At 44.2% G+C, this 19,781-nt stretch overlaps 1 protein-coding gene and 1 long non-coding RNA gene across 4 annotated transcripts in view; one reads left to right on the top strand and one right to left on the bottom strand.

The window, feature by feature from the left end:
* Positions 1 to 97: 97 nt before the first annotated feature.
* Positions 98 to 6,550, top strand: LOC130708289 (uncharacterized). The gene is made up of 3 exons (XR_009008485.1): positions 98 to 284; positions 969 to 1,364; positions 6,392 to 6,550. It is a non-coding gene; the product is annotated as an uncharacterized LOC130708289 (long non-coding RNA).
* RGL1 (ral guanine nucleotide dissociation stimulator like 1) overlaps positions 3,117 to 19,781 on the bottom strand; it is a 297,244-nt gene continuing 280,579 nt past the window's right edge. For all 3 annotated transcript variants that reach the window (XM_057547488.1, XM_057547498.1, XM_057547494.1), the window contains 4 exons: positions 15,877 to 16,063; positions 11,752 to 12,006; positions 7,241 to 7,355; positions 3,117 to 4,787 (listed from right to left, as the gene is read on the bottom strand). In XM_057547488.1, coding sequence (XP_057403471.1) covers positions 4,600 to 4,787; positions 7,241 to 7,355; positions 11,752 to 12,006; positions 15,877 to 16,063 — 745 coding nt within the window. In that variant the 3' untranslated portion in view covers positions 3,117 to 4,599. The remainder of the gene's footprint in view (positions 4,788 to 7,240; positions 7,356 to 11,751; positions 12,007 to 15,876; positions 16,064 to 19,781) is intronic.

Genomic DNA, 19,781 nt, shown 5'->3' with positions numbered 1-19,781 from the left:
AAAATGATTTCTTTTGAGGAAACTGTGACAGAGTACTCGATACTGATCACTGGTGTTCGCTCCTTTAACTCCTCATTCAGTTGGTGCTTTTCACCCACCCCACGGGTTCATCATGCATCCTAGGTGGGCGTTAACTCGCAATGTCATCCTGGTCCTTACGGCCCCGTTTCCCCATCATCTGTGAGATGAAATGATGGTCAGGAAAACAGGCAGCAGAGCTCCGACCGGCAGCAGATCTCTCCTTGGAGACTTGCCAGAACCAACCAGATGCACATCTAACCAAGGTAGCCTGTGGAAATTCATATGTAGCTTTTGGAAATTCACATGGTTGGAAGGCTGGGGATGGAGCCAACAGACCCCAGGCATCCTCTCCAGCTCCAGCAGGCTGCAGAGGAGCATCTGTCAGGAAAGCTCAGTCCACTGTGACACCCACATAGCAGGGTTTGGTCATTCAGAGCCCTGCCCCTGACCTTTGGCAACTGACTTAACTGCTCTGGGCCTCAGCCCCGGGATCTGTAATACGAGGGCGAGGACTACATGATTTGTAAGAAAGATTCCTTCCAACTCTTAAGAAAATGTTAAATACCTCAAACTGTTAAATAAGTGAATTGCTTCCACACAGTTTTCTGGGTAGAGATGTTGAAAAACCACACCAAGGGGTGGTTTTCTAATTCGGAGTCTTCTTAAATTAACTAAATTTATCTGGCTTCTATTTGAATCTCGCAGTTTATGTGTAAACACTTTAAATTTCCTAGATTTTTTTTTTTTAATTTGACATACAACTACGTCTGTAAAGTAGCTCCTAGTTTAGTCAAAGTAGGGACCACATTAGAAGCAGGTAAATTGGTGGTGACCGCATGTTAGAAATAAATTCTATAAGGCTAATTCTAAACAAAATTAAATTACTCTTGTTTTTTCTCCTCCTTTGAGCACCTCTCTTTCTTCAACCCTTCCTTTGCTCTGTGCAGCCCCCATCTCAAGTATTCACTGCCATCTCCTCCAAACACTTTTCGGAGAATGTGGGAAGATGAACAAAGTCATGCACCCTAGTGAGAAGACAGAACTCCTTTGTGCGGGGACGGAAATGCTCGTCTACTCCAGGTGTCCTCCTCCATTTCCCCACCTCCCCTGTGTTTAGATTGGGGCCATAGACTGGCCAATGCACTGTGAATGGAAGTGATGCGGTCCCTTTCGTCTAAGGCAGTCAGGAAGAGTTGTGAGTTCTCTCTACCGTCACTGGGAGTTGAAGGAAAAATCTGAGATGGCGGAGTTGCAAGATGGAAGCTGCCTGGATCCTTGGAGCCGCTAAGGAGAGCTGCCCGATTTGCAATACCTAGTTCAGTTTTCAACGTGTCATATCTTAAGTAAGTTACTGAGATTTCATGGTTGGTTACTTTAGCCTAGGCTAGCCTAATAATCCCTTCCAGAATTATTTCATTTTAACAGAGATCCTAGGGGAAACGGTAATGCAAAACATGACGGAAATAACTTCTCATAGTGGAGCTGTGGATACAGGTTGTAACAGGTGCCATTGCGGCAGCCCTGTAGAAAAAGAGGGTTGACGTCGGGGAAACTTCTCGATACCACTAAAACTGGGACACGGGGCAATACTGTATGCCTCTAATGGTCCTGTGCTGCATGGCAAATTTGAAAAGGCTCCAAAGAAGGAAATTTTAAGACATTATTCCTTCAGGCAAAAATCTCACCGAGCTGCTTCTACAGGGAGGCAGAACAAGGGAACCCATTTTCTCAAATGATCTTGAAAACATAGTCACCTAGTGCCAGACATAGAAATCCCTTTTTTTCTTGCCCATATTATCGATTATTAAAACACCTACTTGGCTTTCTCCACTATCCCACAAGGACCCAGAAAACTTGATAATTTGGGTCCAATTAGGAGTCCCCTTTTTTTGGGAAACAATGTGACAGAATGACAACTTGCATCTGTTGAATGAAGCTGCCTTTTGGGAAGACCTTGTTTCCTTCCTCCACAGAGGCCCTCCCGGCTTCCGGAGCATCATGGATGGTTTCAAGAATTGTGCAGATGGTAGCAATTGGAGACTCAGGAAAGGCTGTCAAAAAGAAGGCAAAGTACTGCCTTGGATCCCAACTCTAAGTTTGATTTTATACAAAGTGTCCCCAGCCAAATTACTCCTAAGAATGCTGTCCAGCAAGGCATCACCTCTGATGGCAGTTTCCTAAGACGTCATTCTTTCCCCTAAATGCGCACACTTGCCAGTGGAGAGAGTCCCTCCTAACTGTGCCACTGGCTTTCCCTCTGCTCCCTCCAACTGAACCAGCATGGGCTTCCAAAAAGCTCCTTGACATACCTAGAACCCAGATCCACCAGATTAATACTCCAGATACAATCCCTTTGGGTCTGGCCGCACATGCCAACCAAGTCCCAAACCAGTTTATTAATTTGACCAAAAGGTAAACAGATGATGGAGATGCAGAAAGACAAGCATGCGAGCAGCTAGAAGTATTAGCCCGGCTGGCCACCAGGAAACAAATTTAAGACATTTAAAGTGGCATTAAATAAATGAGGCTATGTTTTATCTACTTGTAACTTCCATTGTCTTTTTTAAAAAAGAAAAAAATATATATATATTTTACATTGCAGTATATAAATCTAGACTCTACATATACAGTATAAATACACAAGGCGAGCACATGGGCACAACACGTATGTCTGTCTTGGTAGCCGCACCCTAAACCAGGCCAACAGTTCTACATTTTCTTTTTGACCTTCCAACCAAGAAATTCAGGCTGAGGCTACGTTTCCTTCAATCCCCATGATGTCTAGCACCCTGGCCATCCCTCCTCCACGCACAGAAGCACAAATCGAACCAGCCTCACAAACAGAAAAAAAGTGCTTTTCAACTAGTTGAAACCAGTCAGTCTTTACAATTCGGTCTGATCTAGAAAGACCTAAAGGAAATCTGAGGCCTTCCTGGCTCATTTTCGTTCTTTGGTCCACCGCCACAAATCTCTAGACTTACCCTGGTGTTTCTTGCAGATTTCATATGGCTATTTATGTAACATAAATCACACATAACCTTTGGGAGCTATCTTACAGGGTAGAAAAAAAAAAAGCTCCACATTACAATCTGCACTTCATATCTGGGTTCATTCTTTATTTTTGGAATAAAAACTGGTATTTTGAGAATTTTCTTCTTAAAAAGGACAACATTCTGAAAGTGCTTCTTAAACGCATCAACATCCCACGTGTGGCTTTGTAGTTCAAACCCCAGCCACAGCTCAGATTTGGAAGGGAGAGGATGATGGTGGTACTGGAGACAAAAGTGTCACTTAACAGTGATACTGTGATACCAAGGGTGGAAACCTGAAAAAAAAAAAAAGTTATTGATTCCATCTGGAAGAATGTACCTCTTTAGAAACGAGCTGGATAACATACGGAGCCCCATTTCTTTCCCCATGACTAGGCACAGGAAGGCTATAAAAGTCAGTAAGTAAAACAGGACACTGCTCTCAGCAGTGAACATCTTCCGAGGGGCTATTCACAGAGCAATCGCTGTTCAGAAATCTTTCACAGGCTCAAAATCATCAGTTACAGTCAATCGCAGTAGGAATTTCTACACCTGAGGAACACATTGCACGTAATATAGAGGTACTGCGATCCAGATGGCAAAAGACTGCAGACATGTAGTTTCACATGCAAAAAGCAATCAGAAAAAAACAATGAAGTAGCGGCATTCTGAGACGGATCAGAGTCCCCATGAGCCATCATCCTTTTGCGCTTTCCTTTCTGGCTGATAAGTTACCAAAGAACATGGCTGTATGTGCAAGAATGATTGTGATATGTTCTTCAGGGGGGGAAACAAACAATGCAGTTGCCAGAAATCAAAATGGGCTTTGTGTTGCCTCCAGAGGTGTCACAACGGCTGGACCAGTGGCTCAGACAGGCCTCCAAAGCTGCTCCTCGCCCTCCCTGGGGTAGCAGAACTTGGCCGATGCAAGCAGAGGTCAAAGCCACTGGCTCATCCAAACCCTTTCCGAGGTGGCCTTTCATTCAGCCTGTGGCAGTTCCCGCCTCTGCGGTTGTTCTTTTCTGGTGGCACTTGATTGAGAAAGTAATCCTCTCCCTTTATAAAAATAGTTTGGGCTGCTTATAATACTGGCACAAAGGACACTCTGTATTCCTAGGGTTGATTCTGTTTACTTGGAAGGTATGAGACGAGGTTCTCAGTTCCTTCTATTTCCCTGTAAAAAGTGACCTCGACTTCCCAGGCCATTGTGCAAATTTGTTTCTCCATAGTCCAGAATATCCCATAAGTCCCTCATATTTATATATATACACACACATACCAAATATGTGTACATACATATATATTTATAAATGTGGGTAATTTTGCATTTCGGTCTTAGATAGGTCAAAGAGAATCATCCTTTTCGTGTCAAGTTCATCTCCGATTTCCCCACGATGCCTATCATAGTGCCTTGTACACCAGAGGTACTCAATAAATATCTGTCCACCTCACCAATGATCCTCTAACACTGGGTGGTAGCTGCAATCACCACGGCCTGTTCTCAGCCCCACCCTGCCTTTGGCAAGCAAGGGGCCACTGGTCTCTCCCTTCAGAGGGTGATTTTGCTGTGTCTGTTGCTCCAGCAGCCCCGTTTGGCTGTCCTGGGCAACGTCAGGCTGGTCCGGCTACGTAGTTTTACTTGCTCTTCCACAGAGTTCTTTTTGCGTAAGATGAAGTCAAAGTTCACTTGGCTGTTCATGGCATAGAAGACATTTGCCGAGTCTGGGATCACGAGTTCTAAAAAAGATGAGGAAAGAGAAGGTAGTCAGCTCGTGTAGGTCAGCCCAGCACTGACCGTGGCAGGTGGAAATTCTGCTCAGACACACGGCTGGGACTATGGCCCTTTGTCCCTGGAATGCAAACAGAACCAGACAATGACCACCACTCCCTCCCCGCAAATTGGTTCCAACAATTTCCCAATCCTGATTTTAAAAACCTAAGTGCGAATCCAATCTTAGAAATTCAAGCCACGAACAAAATGCGCAAATGCAGTATGTTTTAGCTGGAAGGAAGTGCAGTAGGAAGCAGAGGCCTACAGGAGTTAAAAGACATTCCCAAGAGCTCAGCTAGTCAGGGGCAGAACTGGGACCCGAACCAGGGTTTCCAGCCTCCCGCAGTCCATTTTCCACTCCACTATGCAGTTTTTCACAGAGACTAAGTGAATCCAATAACACGGGAAAAAGGCAGAAAATCTACACCATTTTCCAGAACTCTTTACTTGGAATATCAAAATATTTTTTAATAATCCCAAATCAAACCAGTATGTTATACCATTTGAGGCCTTGCTTCCTTAAGAACTTGCATTTTAATATTAAAGGGCAACCAAATAAGACAGTATCTATCTCTTAACATTTAAACCATTGCCTACTGCAGTGACCCCCACCTATATAGATAGCTGCAATTTTTGAACAAGGATTATTCCAAGCATAATATGAAGTTATTGAGCAAAGTGATTTGAATTCATTTTTATTTTTAAAAGAAGGTATATACTCTTTAGCACTCAGGGGTAATGGATATCTTAAAAAACTAACAGGGAATAAAAAAGATAAAATGTGCAAGTCTTGCTTTGCGGCCGTGGAGTGACGGAGGCAACCAGGAGAGGTGTCTGCCTGCAGAACTGGATTAAGTTGACCTTATGTTAACTTCGACCACTGAGATTCCACAGCACGACTGATGCAATCAGATTCTGCGTGACTCTGCTACATTTTGCACAAATGTTCCATAAAGGATAACACCCTTAAAGTGTCCCCAGTCTCCTGCCCACATATTCCTGGGTCAGTAACAACCTACCTCACAGCTATATATCAACATATCTCCAATACGGTACACTTTCAGGTGCATTACTTCCTGTCATAATCACCCATGATGCACAAGGAACCAGTAGGGTATTGTCGCCATTTTACTAATTAAGGACCAAGGCCCAGGGACGTCAAGCAGCCCACCTGCCACCACACAGCTGGTGAAGCTGGGCCCCAGCTGCACTCCGGGACTCCTGGACCTTCACACCCACTGGCCTCACCTTGGCATGTTGGTTTGTGGACGACACGGTAAAACCCAAGAGACCACTTTTCAGGCTTGGACTTTTAACAGTAACTACATTAAAAGATGAAACTGAGAAAGGTTTGCCCCACGACCTAGGGCTCAGCTGGATGAAAGAAAACTTCCAAGAATTTTCTCAGAGGCTATAGTTTTTCATTGCTAAGAAAAGGTACGACTCTAACTTCGCCTACTCTCGTCGGGGCCCGAGATACGGCCCTGGGTGATTTGTTGGTCAAATGGAGTATGAATAACTGCTCCCTTCCATCACCCCCGCCTTGTATAATTCTTCTTTTCCTTTCTAGGGGGAATGCTTGTTGGGGAACAGCCCTCCCTTGAGACACTTGCACTGGTCTGTGCTGGGCCTGTCAGCAGACAGGGTTGGCCTCAGTCAACAGTATTGGCTGGTCCTTCTGCACTTGGAAAAGAGACTCAGTCTGCCTGAGTCTCTTTCTCGGACGTGACACGGCATAGAGGAGTTACCTACCAGCTCGCCGCCTCCCCCTCAACAAATACAACCCCAATTCAGATTAGCAAAGCGATACATGCAGGGGGATTATGTGCCCGGAGTTTTCATAAAAGGGATTTCTTCAACTAATGGATTCCTAGGCAAACTGGAGCATTTCGTAATCACCAGTTCTTTGCCTCAATAAGTGTGAGGTAAAGAACCTTCCAATCCTGGCGCTTGAAGATCAATCATGAATAAGGATCAACTGAAGGACAGACTCTCATAAACGGTTAACTGAAACCATGAGAAATTATTGCAGGAACTGCGACATTTCAGGGTCACGCATGACCTGGACACACATTATTGGTTAATGGAGGTGCATGGCCATCGGCAAAGAGCCAACAGACCCCATCCATCCCCCAACTCCTGACACAGGGAGGGACCTCTTCCTACAAGAAGGCTTGAGGAGAAGTTTACAGAGAACAGGCGGGAGGAACGCTCAGCAAAACCGCACAAAGCAACAAGGGTTGCTGGGGGACCAGCCTGAGACGCTTAATTCTACAAGTGAGGTGATGGCACGGTTCCCGGCAGCTCCACCCTAGCGTGATTAAAAACCCTCACTTGGTTCCATTTCAAAAAGACATTGTATCCATGTCCCATCTTCTCACACTGGGGCAATCTGCCTTGAGAACGAACACGCGCCTACCTTTGTCCTCCGAGATGACCTGCACCAGCTCGTACTCCTCAGCCGGGTCCGAGTCCAAATTGTGCTTCAACATCGCCCTCTGGATCACGGCGGGAGTTTTATCCTGGCTCGTCAACTGGAAAGACAATGAAAGGGTGTGGAAAGCATTTAGCTTCATGTCTTCTGGAAGAGTTGTGCTGACCTTCTTATCCTTGCTGTCTTGTGGCTTCCTGGGAGAAATGGCCAGGTGGAATGAGGAAGGACCAAGAGCCAGCACTCCTAAGTTCCAGTCCTGGCTCCATCCTCACATAACAGGTCATCTTTTCTCTCGGTCACCTGCTCTCTCAGAGCCACAGTGTCTTACCCCATCAAAACAGAGAGACTGGGTGCCTTGCCAGTTCCAATGGAGGTCCTGATGGAAGAATATATATGAGGGAGTTGTGAAAAATGCACAGCGTTTTCAGTCCTGGGCCAAAATTATCCTCACCTGTTGAGCACTGGTTACAACCTGTGGGTCAGAACGGCCACGGTTCTGAATACTGACCATTGCAAAAAGCACAAGTGACTCTACAACCCAGGAATCCCACCCCTAGGTATTTACCAAGAAAAATAAAAGCATTATGTCCATGAAAGGACTTGTACACAAACGTTCATAGCAGATTTATTCATAACAGCCCCAAAGTGGAATCAACCTGAATCTCCATCAATAGGAGAACAGGGGAGGCTAAAGACAGTGTAGTGTGTTCAGGACAAGAGTGCGACTCAGATAAGATAAGATAAGAGCAGCTAGAGGGAGCTGAGAACTGAAACGTGCGACAACGTGATGCATCTCACAAACATCACGGGCGAGCCAGAGAAAGCAGACAGAAGGTGACGCGCTGCAGGAGTCTGTTCTTTCAGAAACAGGCCAAATCAACCTGTGGGGTTAGAAAACTAGCTAACCTTACCTTCAACTAAGGTTAAAGCAGGATTGAAGGGGCATAAGGGAATTTTGGACGGAGGTGGGGGCGATAAAAAATGTTATGTATCTAGACTTGGGGTGGTGGTTATATAACAGAAGTATACATATGTAACTATATGTACACATATATATGGTTATAGTTATAAAAACCCAAAGAACTGAACACTTCAGATCTATGTATGTAATTATATGTAAATTATGCTTCAATAAAAATGAGCTTCTAAGTGTTTAAAAATAATAAATCTAACATTTTTTAAAGTACAAGTTAAGCCTCCTCTCACCCCAATTCTCCCCTTCATCTCTGCCCATCAGCCAACTATCTTCAGGATGCTCAGGACAATAGGAAAAGGGGGCTGACTTATGTACTATCCCTTGGGTGATTTCTTTAAATTTGAAAGAAAGCAAAATGAAACACAGATTATTCTTACTTAAAAATAAAAGCTGTTCTCACCAAGAGGTAAGAGGAGAGAGACAGCCAAAAAAAAGAAGACGACGACGTAGTAGTCTGATTTTTTCCAAGAAACTGTCATTGTGAGCCCAAAGATGTCTGGGCCCACAGGCCTCCCTCCGATCTGGGGCAGCAGCTGTATTTGTGATTCAGTAAACAATATGCATTACAATGGGGTCCCTGTAAGTGACAAAGACCGTGCTCAAGGGTCTGTTACCAAAACATCTAGCACCTCCTTATACAAGGGAGAAACAGATGCATACAAAATTCTAAAGGAGAAAAATACATTTTTTAGAGTCTAAAGGAAGTACTCCTGCAGCTGGATCAAACTGGTCCAGGAGCATAAAAAGCCAGAGGAGAAAGGACACCAACGTGGGGGATGGTTGTTGGGTTAAGGTGGTTAATGTTATCAACTTTAAACCTACCTAAGGAGAAAACCAGGCCACCCTTATTTTACCTTAAACCTCCCCAGGTGTGTCCAAACAAGGATGGGCTGGCCAAGGGCTTTCCTTGAGAGTCTGTCACTTTGTACCATAAACGCTACTGCGGAGAATTGATGATCACAGACAATACTAACAGCTCAGTCGTGCAGCCTTACGCTGATATCCTGAACCAGCACTGGCCAGTAGATACATATAATTCGAGCCTCCTCTGTAATTTTATTTATTTTTTTATTTTATTTTATTTTTATTTATTTATTTTTTTAGATTTTTTTTTTAATGTGGACCATTTTTAAAGTCTTTATTGAATTTGTTACATATTGCTTCTGTTTTATGTTTTTTGTTTTTTTCTGGCCACGAGGCATGCGGGATCTCAGCTCCCCGACCAGGGATCGAACCCACAGCCCCTGCATTGGAAGGCGAAGTCTTAACCAGTGGACCGCCAGGGAAGTCCCTCATCTGTAATTTTAAATACCTAGTAGCCACATTTAAATTGTTTTCAAAAGGGACATTTTAATATTTTACTTAAGCCAATACATCCAAAATATTGTATCAGCATAAACTCAATAGAGAATTGTTAATAAGATATTTTACCTTCTCATTATTATTTTTTTGTACCAAGACTTCAAATACCTGGTGTGTACTTCACACTTACAGCATATCTCAATTTGGACTTTGCCTATTTCAAATGCTCAACCACCACGTGTGGCTGGTGGTTACGATACTGAGCGATGCTTGGGCGTCACCCTCATACGCCTTAAATAGGAATGCGAAACATTCCCTGTGCCCTTCCCTGAGCTTAGTTTTCTAACGCCGCAGGTTGGGCCTGTTTTTGAAAGATCGGACTCCTGCAGGATGCGGGATATCTGATTTCTTTGGCTCAACATGGTGTTCCAGAGATTTATCCACATTGCTGCGTGTTCAGTTCTCGGTTCCTTTTCGTTCAGAGACACCGTAGTTACACAGCTGGCACTTACTCCCCTGGCTGGCATATGTGAGAGAAGCCATGTGCGTAAACCACCCGGAAAATACAATAATACGGCTGATGACCTTGGCTGCCTGGTGGCGCCCCTTCCTCTCGGACACTCCCGTATCACCCCTCCCTCGCTACCACGTGGGCTCTGCCTCAGCCCTTCCTCACTCGCTGCAGGACTGCATCCAGCTGGTAGAGCTGGTCAACTCCCGGCGTTCGACCCCAGCACCAGCCTTGCACCAACCTGTGTTTCTCACCATCTACTAGGTGATACCATTTGGATGTCCTATGGTGACCTTGGATGTAAGTGCACCCCAAACCCCCTGCTCCAGTAGTTTACACTGCACTTGACGGGACCACCAACCATCCGGCTGCCTGGACAACCTTTCGTCCTCCCTCTTCCACTCCCCCAGAACAGTAACCAAAAAGTTCATAACTAAATGGATGAATTCCATAATTCTAACTTAGAAAAATCTTGCAAAAATCCATACCATCTCCAGCCACACGACCGTCATTCAAACCCTTAACACGTCCTACATGGAATATAATGGCAGCTTCTAACTCGCTCCGCCACCTCCAATCTACTCCCCCTGCCCTTCTGAATCAGGTCTCCACAATGCCAGCTACCTCTCTAAAGAACAAAAAGCCTGTGATAAGACTCTACTGCAAGATTAACGCAAACTCCTTCATGAGGCACACAGGCCCTTTACAATCTGATCTGACCTCTATTAAAGTATTTAATACATTTTGAAAAATGCTTTATGATCTCCTTTTTGATTATTAGTTCCTCAAAGACAGAAATGTCTCACTCATCTCCCTGTTCCCAAAGCCTGGTCCAATGACTAGTACACAACTAATGTTCAAGAAATATTTTGCTGATTTAGTGAATGCTTTAGTAAAGCTTTTCTTTAGATGTTAAAAGATAGTGCCTCTTTATCACTTACATCATATTCAAAGCTGAGCTTATAAGCAGTCAGTGTGGCTCGAAGAAGGCAAGTCATGAAGATGCAAAGAGACGCGAGATTTACATTTTACTGTGGGATTTTACTGCAAAGGAGAGTCTGCTTTTCAATACATGATACGACCTTTAAGATAAGGAGTCTATTCTTGTAATAAACACACCAGACCTTACACACCCAAGGTTATTACCAGGAGAGGCTCTGTATGTATTCCCAAAAGACTGCCATTATTCAACACATTTTTGGAACTGTGCTCAGAAACAGAGTTTTTATAGGAAGCTCAAAAAGGTCAGTCTCATTTATTTATAAGCATAGTTCCTCGTGGATGCAAACTGTATGTCCAGCTTGATCATCCACTTTACTAAGTCTGAGTCCAAGTGACTAAAGGAGAAAACTTTGCCGCCACCGAGGACATTGCTAAGAATGCACGGCAATTCAATGATAAATGCAGACACGTTAATCCCCAGGAAGACCTGCAAGGAGGCGTGCAGCAGTGGGATCTTCCCTGGGATACATTCATGTAGTCATCTCAACTGAGAGTTTTGAAGAGGGTGATACTGACCTGGATGAATAAGGTTTAGCAAATTTTAAGACGTAAAAATTATATCCTATACGCACTGCTGATATGCAGATTTTTATATATTATTAGTCTATATCCAGGGAGATTTTGGCATTGACTCATTTTGTGTGAATGCACGTATACGTGCTGACACGGCACGTGAGTACTCGGGTGTCGGTCTGAGCGCCTTACCATGATGCTCTTGTACATGTTGCCATTGTTGTCCTCTATGCTGATGCGGATTATGCAGGTGTCTTCGTTCTGTTGGTTGTAAACGGGGGGCAGCACTGTCGAGGTAATGGATGTCACAGAGACAGAGCGCTTGTGGATTTTCGGGTTGTTGTTGCAGGGCGGAGGGGAGGAGAGGGGGTTCATCAAGGACGACATCCCTGAGGAAGTTGTGTCCATAGAGTGGATGGAGGAACAGGAGGAGGAGGACTCGGAGAGCTGGAAGGGTAAACACACCCCAAAAGGAAACAGAACTGTTAGAACCTTGGCCAACAGTGTGCTTCCAAAGTGTCAAAGCAGAGGTCGATGTTGAGACTAATAAACTTCCGTTATTTCCTCCACAGCAGCCCACAGCACACGTGCGTCTTATGTCTGGTGGAAGCACCCCCATGGCAGATGCCTGTCAGTGACTCAGTGCTCAGCCGAAGCACTCTGCATCATGGGAGGCAAGGTGGTCCTCTCATTTCCCTAGCTTTTAGCTGCTCTGAAGGAGGTTAACCAGCAGGTGGCAGCAAATACCAGAAACTAGAGGCAATATGGGCTTGTGAAGGAAGCCCGAAGCTTACCGGGCAGAAAGAAAGCCCAGTCCTACTGCCTTGAGCAGGAAGGATGCTTGACCTGCCCGCAGAAATCCTTTCTATTGTGATTCCGCTTCACTGTCAGATTTTGGAGCAGGAGAGAAATGGCTATATTTTTAGAAGTTTCTAAGATGAGGATCACAGATTATCCAGCTCTGCAGGGAACATGAGGCCCTGGAAAGGCACCTGGAGATGGCCTGGCCCCAATCCCTCTCTACTGCTGAGGAACCTGAGGCCACAGCTGTTGACAGCACCATCAGGCCTGTGCTCTCAAGTTTCCTGACTTCCACGGCCAGGTTCACAGCGCAAGGGTGCAGCCAAGGCCCAGTCTGTAGTCGATGAGAATGTGGTGAATGAACACAGCGCACCACTGCCCCAGGGACGCTCAGCTCTGTGAGGCTGTGAGGTTTGTGATGAGCTTTCAGACATCTTATCTCATTTTGGTCTCCCAACTACCTTGTGAACAAAATTCAGAGCATTAGAAATATGAGGGAAACACGATTCAGAGAAAGAGAGTGACTTGCCCAAGGGAACACAGCCTATGAGAGGCTCCACCACTAAACCACATTTGCTTCCAGAGCCAACTGTACACATTTTCATGTTGTATACCAAGGATAATTAAGGAATGAGGTACTAGAGTTAGTGTGTTTTTCTGATTAACGACAGGGTTCTTATATGTGCAACACCAAATACCAAAGAAATAGGATGTCCCCAAGTCATTAGGTGGTGGTCCAAAAATATCATTAATTGAATCATTTGAAATATCAATTCTTTTTATAAAAAACTACAAATAATTTCTCAAAATGAGCTGAGCTAAATTATACCACATTAATCCAATAAAATAATCTGGAAGTCATTTAAAAAATAAATAACTAATTTCTTTCGTACCCATCTACCTTCCCATGGAAACAAAGTACAGAAATTTAGCTTTCTGATTATCTAGCTTCCAAGTAAAATGGAGTCTCCTCTATTTTATTTCCTATGACTTCCCTTTCCTGTGGCATAACTGTACATTAAATAACCGTACATTAAATTCGACTGCATCATTAGTTTAATAGAGCCAGCAAGATGATGTGACAACTCCAGTAATGTAGGAGTCTAACTGAGGCTTTATCATAACATTGTTTACTTTTTTTTTTCTTAGTTTCCCAAGTGAATCAACTTAGTGGCTCAATTTGAGGGCTAACTGGTGGTGGATAATTTTAACAGCCTGACTTTGCTTGCAGGTATACCACACAGTAGCCAAGAGGGTCCACTTTCCAATTACTGGTTCAATTTTTTCCCCTTCCCTTTCCTCCACATAAATCCTTTTCCTTTTGTTAGATTTTTTCCATGATTTTAATGACATTTATATTTAAGATAAAGCCTTGAAGATGCCTGGGTTATAGCACCATTAAACAGACCACCTCATGAGCCCAAATTCTTACTGGGAATTTAAGTAGTGTGGAGCAAATGTGAAATAAATGTTTAGAAACCGCGATCAGGGGAATGAAGAAAAAGGAATGCAAATTACACTTTACTCAAAAGAGGGACCTCACAGTGTAGCCAGTGGGAAAGGCAGGGTGGGCGTGGAGGGCTGCAGGACCTCAGGGTAGGGAGGAGCAGTGAAGGTCTCTGGGGCCAGCCAAGCACTGAGCAGAACTGAGGCCTTTCCAGTTAACATTCGGGGCTTCTGCAGCCCAGCAACTACTTGCATCCAATTCAATTACTCATTTTTAAACCCACAGAAATTCGTGACTCTGAAAAATGTTCATCCAAAGAATTAAAATTCATGACTTGTGCAAGAAACTGAAGAGCCAGTGTGATAAGGGGGGGGAGACAAAAAGGATGCAGCAAGGGGTGTGTGCACAGGACACACGCAGGGCTTCTGCACAGTTTTAAAAGGGATGACCTGGACCTGTGTGCACGTCCACTGCATCAACAGATGCAAATGTGATTCTACCTCCTTCCTGGACAGGGAGAGATCCCACAAAGATGTGGGCAATAGCTTAGTTGTCACTGTTGTACAATGTCCACCATCAGAAATGGGGCCTACAAAGCTTGAGAACCTGTCAAAATGTGAGTGACGGGGCCTCACTCCAGATTGTGACAAAGTCAATGCTGAGTGCCAAGTCACGGAGAATGATTCCACCCGTGATTAAGGAGATACGCCTGACAGAACAGCCAGTCCGTGGGTGTTTGCCAAGCTTTCCTTCAATATTTGGAGCATTAAAGATGTGTCTCCAGATTTCAAAGCAAAACGGTGAGAAATCCCGCTAGGGCAGCATCTGAGTCATCTCAGGTCTAATGAGCCCTTCCTGGATTGGCTATTTTGTCACAAGGTCTCCTGAGGGTTCCCAGATTGCTGCTGGTGCCTATCACACAACGTGAAACAGCACACGCATCCCCTTGCAGAATGGCAGATACAAATGAAAGGAAGGAATTGTTACTGACACTCTACCTCACTGGCCTAAGCATAAGCTAAGGGGCCAGAAGTCACTTACACAGCAAGTCTGGCCAGCCAAGATCCTCCCCAAAATGGTGCAAGTCCTAGTCACACCAAAGCTGACATCTCTGATCCAAGCTCCTTGACCAACAGACTGAAGCAGGTGTGTATAGAAGATGAAGGTGGATCTTTTGTTTTCTTTTCACTTACTCATGCAGCCATGGAGAACAAAAACTCTCTCTGGGAATTCCTTTATCACCTCTCATCACTTTCCCTTTTGGGGGACACAGTAGATTATATCCTTATTACCAATTCCTCAACCTCCCCTGCATCCATGCCCTTTGCCCTGAGATGCCACAGTTCCTCCCATGAGAAGTGGCGTATAGTTCCCCACCTCATTTATTTATGTGGCATTTGGCCACATGATTCGCTTTGGCCAACAAATTTTGGTAGACAGAACCCAAGTGAAGCCTTGCTACGTGCTTGCAGGACTGGGACTGCCCTCTTGCTCATCCAATCTAGCGCGATAAGAGCATGCCCTGCGTGGCTTCTAACTCCAAAAATAACGAGAGGCAGGTAGAGCAGACCTGGACCAAACCCATGGCCTAGGGCCAAGCCCAACCCAACCTGCAGGTGCAGGACAGAGGATAAATGGTTGCTGTTCGAGGTCACTAAGTTTTGGAGTGGTTTGCCCTGCGCCATTATTGTGGTAAAACCTTGGCTGAGACAAGGTATGACACCGAGAGACTGACACGTCTTTGGCTCTTGACTTTTTGCTCCAAGAAAATTCTCCATCTCCTGCATAAAGTGTAGCTCATGTGACAAGTCACGGTCCTTCAGTTGCCTCTGGATGTGGGAACGGAACAATATTTCAAAGGCTCAATGAATCAACAAACAGGCTTATCGCTTCTAGACATGTTTCTATAAGGAGTGAGTCCCCAGATTGAACTCTGCTTTTAACACCTCTTAAAAACACGACTTGCAAAATGCTGTAGAGTGATCAACTGGAAAACAGACATCCCTCGTGTGGCAAACACCAGGTCAGGTGCCCGCATTAGGAATTACGGAAAAGGGTGAAGTATATACCTTTTTTTGAGCCTCATCAGGTGTGTCCATGGGAGTGATGGAGCCCTCCTCCGCCTCTGAGTGATTTGACTCACAGGATGACACACTGACGGAGTCCATGCTCTCACCAGAGCTCCCGCTGGCAGTGGACTTGGGCTGTTCTTTGGTGGGAGTGCTACTGGTGATAATGTCCGACCCCAGAAACAGTCTGCAGAAAACATAATGCCAGGCATTCAGGCTCTTACAAATCTGGAATCCATGATTAAGCAAGTATTTTTGTGTTAATTGAATCCTTGATGTTTTCTCAGTCTTGTGTACCCTGTCATTATTATTTTAGGGAAACATTTGCTACAAAGTTTCTAACAGATGATAGTAAACATCTTGTCCCAATAGGTTATTTCTAACCTCAAAGAACACACGGATTGCTTAGCTGAATGAAAGGCCATATTAATCTGAGGTCTTTCTGGGTCAATGGGTCTCCATTTTTTGAGAGTTCTGTACCACTCTGGCAGGGTCAGATTGCCGTGGCCACACCCCTATCACTTCCCACCATAAAATGAAATCCAGGAGGCAGAAGAAGGAGGCTGGCACTGCACTGGACAAGAAACCAAGAAGGCAGACTTCTTTTCTAACAATCTAGTGAACTGAAATAACCTAAACTCCTTCACTGTAAAACAACTAGATAAGAAACATTAAAAATTCTTTTTAAAGTTGGGCTTGCAAGACAGTAAGAAAAGTCCCTGCAGGCCAGAGATGAAAAGTGCACTGAAAACCAGAACATGCAAGCTAATTCTGCTCTGGATGGGGAGTGGAGGTACCAACCCTGGCAAACTAGGCACATGGGTTTCAACATGTACGCAGGGTCCAAAGATGAGGGCTTCTGTCTATGTAAGGTGGGCAGTTAGTACTGACATCCTTTACAAAGAGTCAGGATCCTCAGAGGGCTGTACCCTTAGTAAAAAGATGGGCTAAAATAAAAAATCTTCCTACTGACATAGGAAGACAGCAGTGAAATTTACCTGTTGGCCTGAGCTTGGGTAGGAGAAAAATGTCTCCCCTGATCATGTGTGATTTTAGCCAGCACCTCACTCAGATCTGCTATTACTTAGCTGATCTAGGAACTAGGAACTCTCAGTGATCCTTCTGAAGAAACTAGCATTTAAAAAACAACAGGAACAACAACAAACTTCCTGGAGGAGTATACCTTCAACATAGGCTGCAGAGAATTCCCTGATAAAGATGAGCTCACAATATAAAGTTACAAAATACACACAAGGAAATAACCCACCCAAAGAGAGAATCAACCGGCGTAACGAAACAGCAAATCTAGGCTCCTGAGAACTTTGGATTACAAGAACTGTCAGAAAAAAAGTAATAATTTATTCATTCATTCATTCAACAAATATTTGAGTATCTACCATGAGCCAAGCTATAAAACAAGTATGTTGAAAAACATTAAAGATGTACAAGAAGAAACTGAAAATGGGAGTTAAGAGCAAGACACTCTGACAAAAGGACAGGAAGATAATTTGCAAAAACAATTTCACTTCTAGAGTGAAAAAGGTAGTGACTTAAATTTAAAAACTCAGTGGAAGGATTAAATAAATGTGGAAGAGAAAAACTGTGAACTAGATGATAGGTCTGAAGAAAATCCTCAGAGATCAGCATCAAAATATAAAGACATGAATAATAAGAGGTTAAAAGACACACAGAATGGAATAAGAAATGCCTGCATGTATGTAGGGAGAATTCCAAAAGAAGACAAATGAGAGAATGGAAAAGGGACCACATCTGAAGAGACAGTGGCTGAGGAGATTCCAGAACTAATGAACCACATGAATTCTCAGATCCAGCAACCACATCTTGAATAGGATAAATAAGACTAAATCCCCACTTAACCTGCACAGTGGTATATCAAAGACAAAAGAAGTTCTTAAAAGCAACAGGGCAGGGGGCATAATGCAAAGGAACAGAATTCAACAGATATCAGACATCTCAAAAGCAACAACAGAAGTCAGAAAACATGGAATAATATCTTCAAAGTGCTGAGTGAAAATAACAGTAATCCTTGGACTCCATACCTGTCTAATATAATTCCAAGAGTGAGGGCAAAATAAAGACTTTCTCAGACAATGACTGTTTACCATTAACAGACAGCAAGGAAGGAAGTTGTAAGATGCAAGAAGGAATGGCACGTAAAGAAACTAGCAAACAGGCCCAAACCCAAACAAGCACTGGCTATATAAAATAATAGAAACAATGAAGATGGGCTTGATTTTTTTTTTATTCAATAATTTTGGGAATTACAAGCTCAAATTCCAAGACCTAAAGCACATCTTTGTTCTGTCTCATCTCCACCCCACCATCTCTTGCCCCATTTTCCACGTCACTTCCTTTCTTGGACCTCCAAGCACTACTGGGGCTTTGGGAAAAAAGCTAAACTGACCACAATTCACAGAAGACAAAATAATGCTGCCGTCTTACTTCTCCATGAATTACAAAGTAGACCTTTGAAGGCTGTGAAATAGTGGTCCTCAGCCCGTTAACTGAGAGTCTCTAACTTAGAACTAAATTGTTCAAAGACTAAAGGTTCTTCCATTGGTACCATTCCATGAGGTCATTCTGCTTTGTAAAGATTAATTCTAGTGCAACATTAAGCATCTCTGACCTTCAAATGAGGCACCTCTTCCCCTAAGGCTCCAAAATTCTCTCCAATCTCTTTGGATGATGGGTGATTAAATGTGGGGAGAGGAAAAACTACATTTTCGACACTTGTAAAAAATGCTAAGATCATAAAATTTTTTGGAAATGAATGTTATACAAACACCTTTATATGTGCAAGGAATAAGATGGGGGACATGTGACCTGTGCTATTCATAATAAATGTTCAAACTCAACTGCAGATACCAAGGGTTAAACTCAAGCATCTCGGCAAGATTTCACTAACGAGAGAGATGTACGGAGTGTCCGCCACACTGTGTGCAGGACTCTGCACCCTGACAGTACTGCCTCTCCTGGATTTCACATGAATATCCTCACAAAGGCTGTGCGCTGCCAGAGTGGGTGCTGGGAGAGGACCCCGAGCTGCTAGAGCACCCAGCACAGTAAATACAGATACTCGGAGTCACAGGGAAGCAGTTATATAAAAATGAGCCTGCAGTGGCCGCTTCCAGGCACAGGGTCTAATTAAACTGACATCAGTCTTCCTTTCCTTCCTTCCTCCTCACCCTTTCTCTCCTGCTTTTCTTCCTTCCCTCCCTCATCTTCTCCCCTCCTCCACTTCTTACTTCCCATTCCATCTTTCCTTCCCCTCTTCCCTCAGGAAAAGCAAGAAGGCAAAGGAAGTAGCACTGGGGCATTACATCTCTCTGTGCTGACCGCCAGTTGTCACAGCAAGTCCAGAAATGCCCAATTCTTACTGATGCAGAGACAACCACCACAAGGCCCTGCATTCCTCGACTCCTCTACCAGGGAGTCTGAACCCCTGTGCACATGTCCATCTCACCAGCTCACAAGGCTTGCTCAGGCCCCTGGCTTATCTTAAAAGAGAGTTCATTCTCCCCCATAACTGCAGCAAGGAAAAGATAGCAAGATACTGTGGAAAATTCCACAGAGGTGAATCCAGGAGGTCAGAAGTCTAGTGTTCTTGAGGGGCCGGGTAGGCATCTGGACAAAGAGAGAGGTATGGCCAGACATCAGGACGACCTTCAAAATGCTTTCTATAAAATCACATGTTCCAACCTAATCCTCAAATGCCTGGTATCACGTGATATCAGGCAGAAAGGTGAGCAGCTCGTGATGGAGGAAGCTCATGCTGCCACATGTTACGATGGGAATCTGACACTATCAGGTCCATGGGCCACCCGTGCCTACATGCCTCAGTAGGACTCACTGAGGCAGGTGGAGAGAAGTGACGGGAAGTACCA

Source organism: Balaenoptera acutorostrata, chromosome 1 (genome assembly GCF_949987535.1).
Source record: "Balaenoptera acutorostrata chromosome 1, mBalAcu1.1, whole genome shotgun sequence".
Classification (NCBI taxonomy): Eukaryota; Metazoa; Chordata; class Mammalia; order Artiodactyla; family Balaenopteridae; genus Balaenoptera; species Balaenoptera acutorostrata.
The sequence above is the reverse complement of the archived record's forward strand: the minus strand, read 5'-3'. Positions and strand labels throughout refer to the sequence as shown.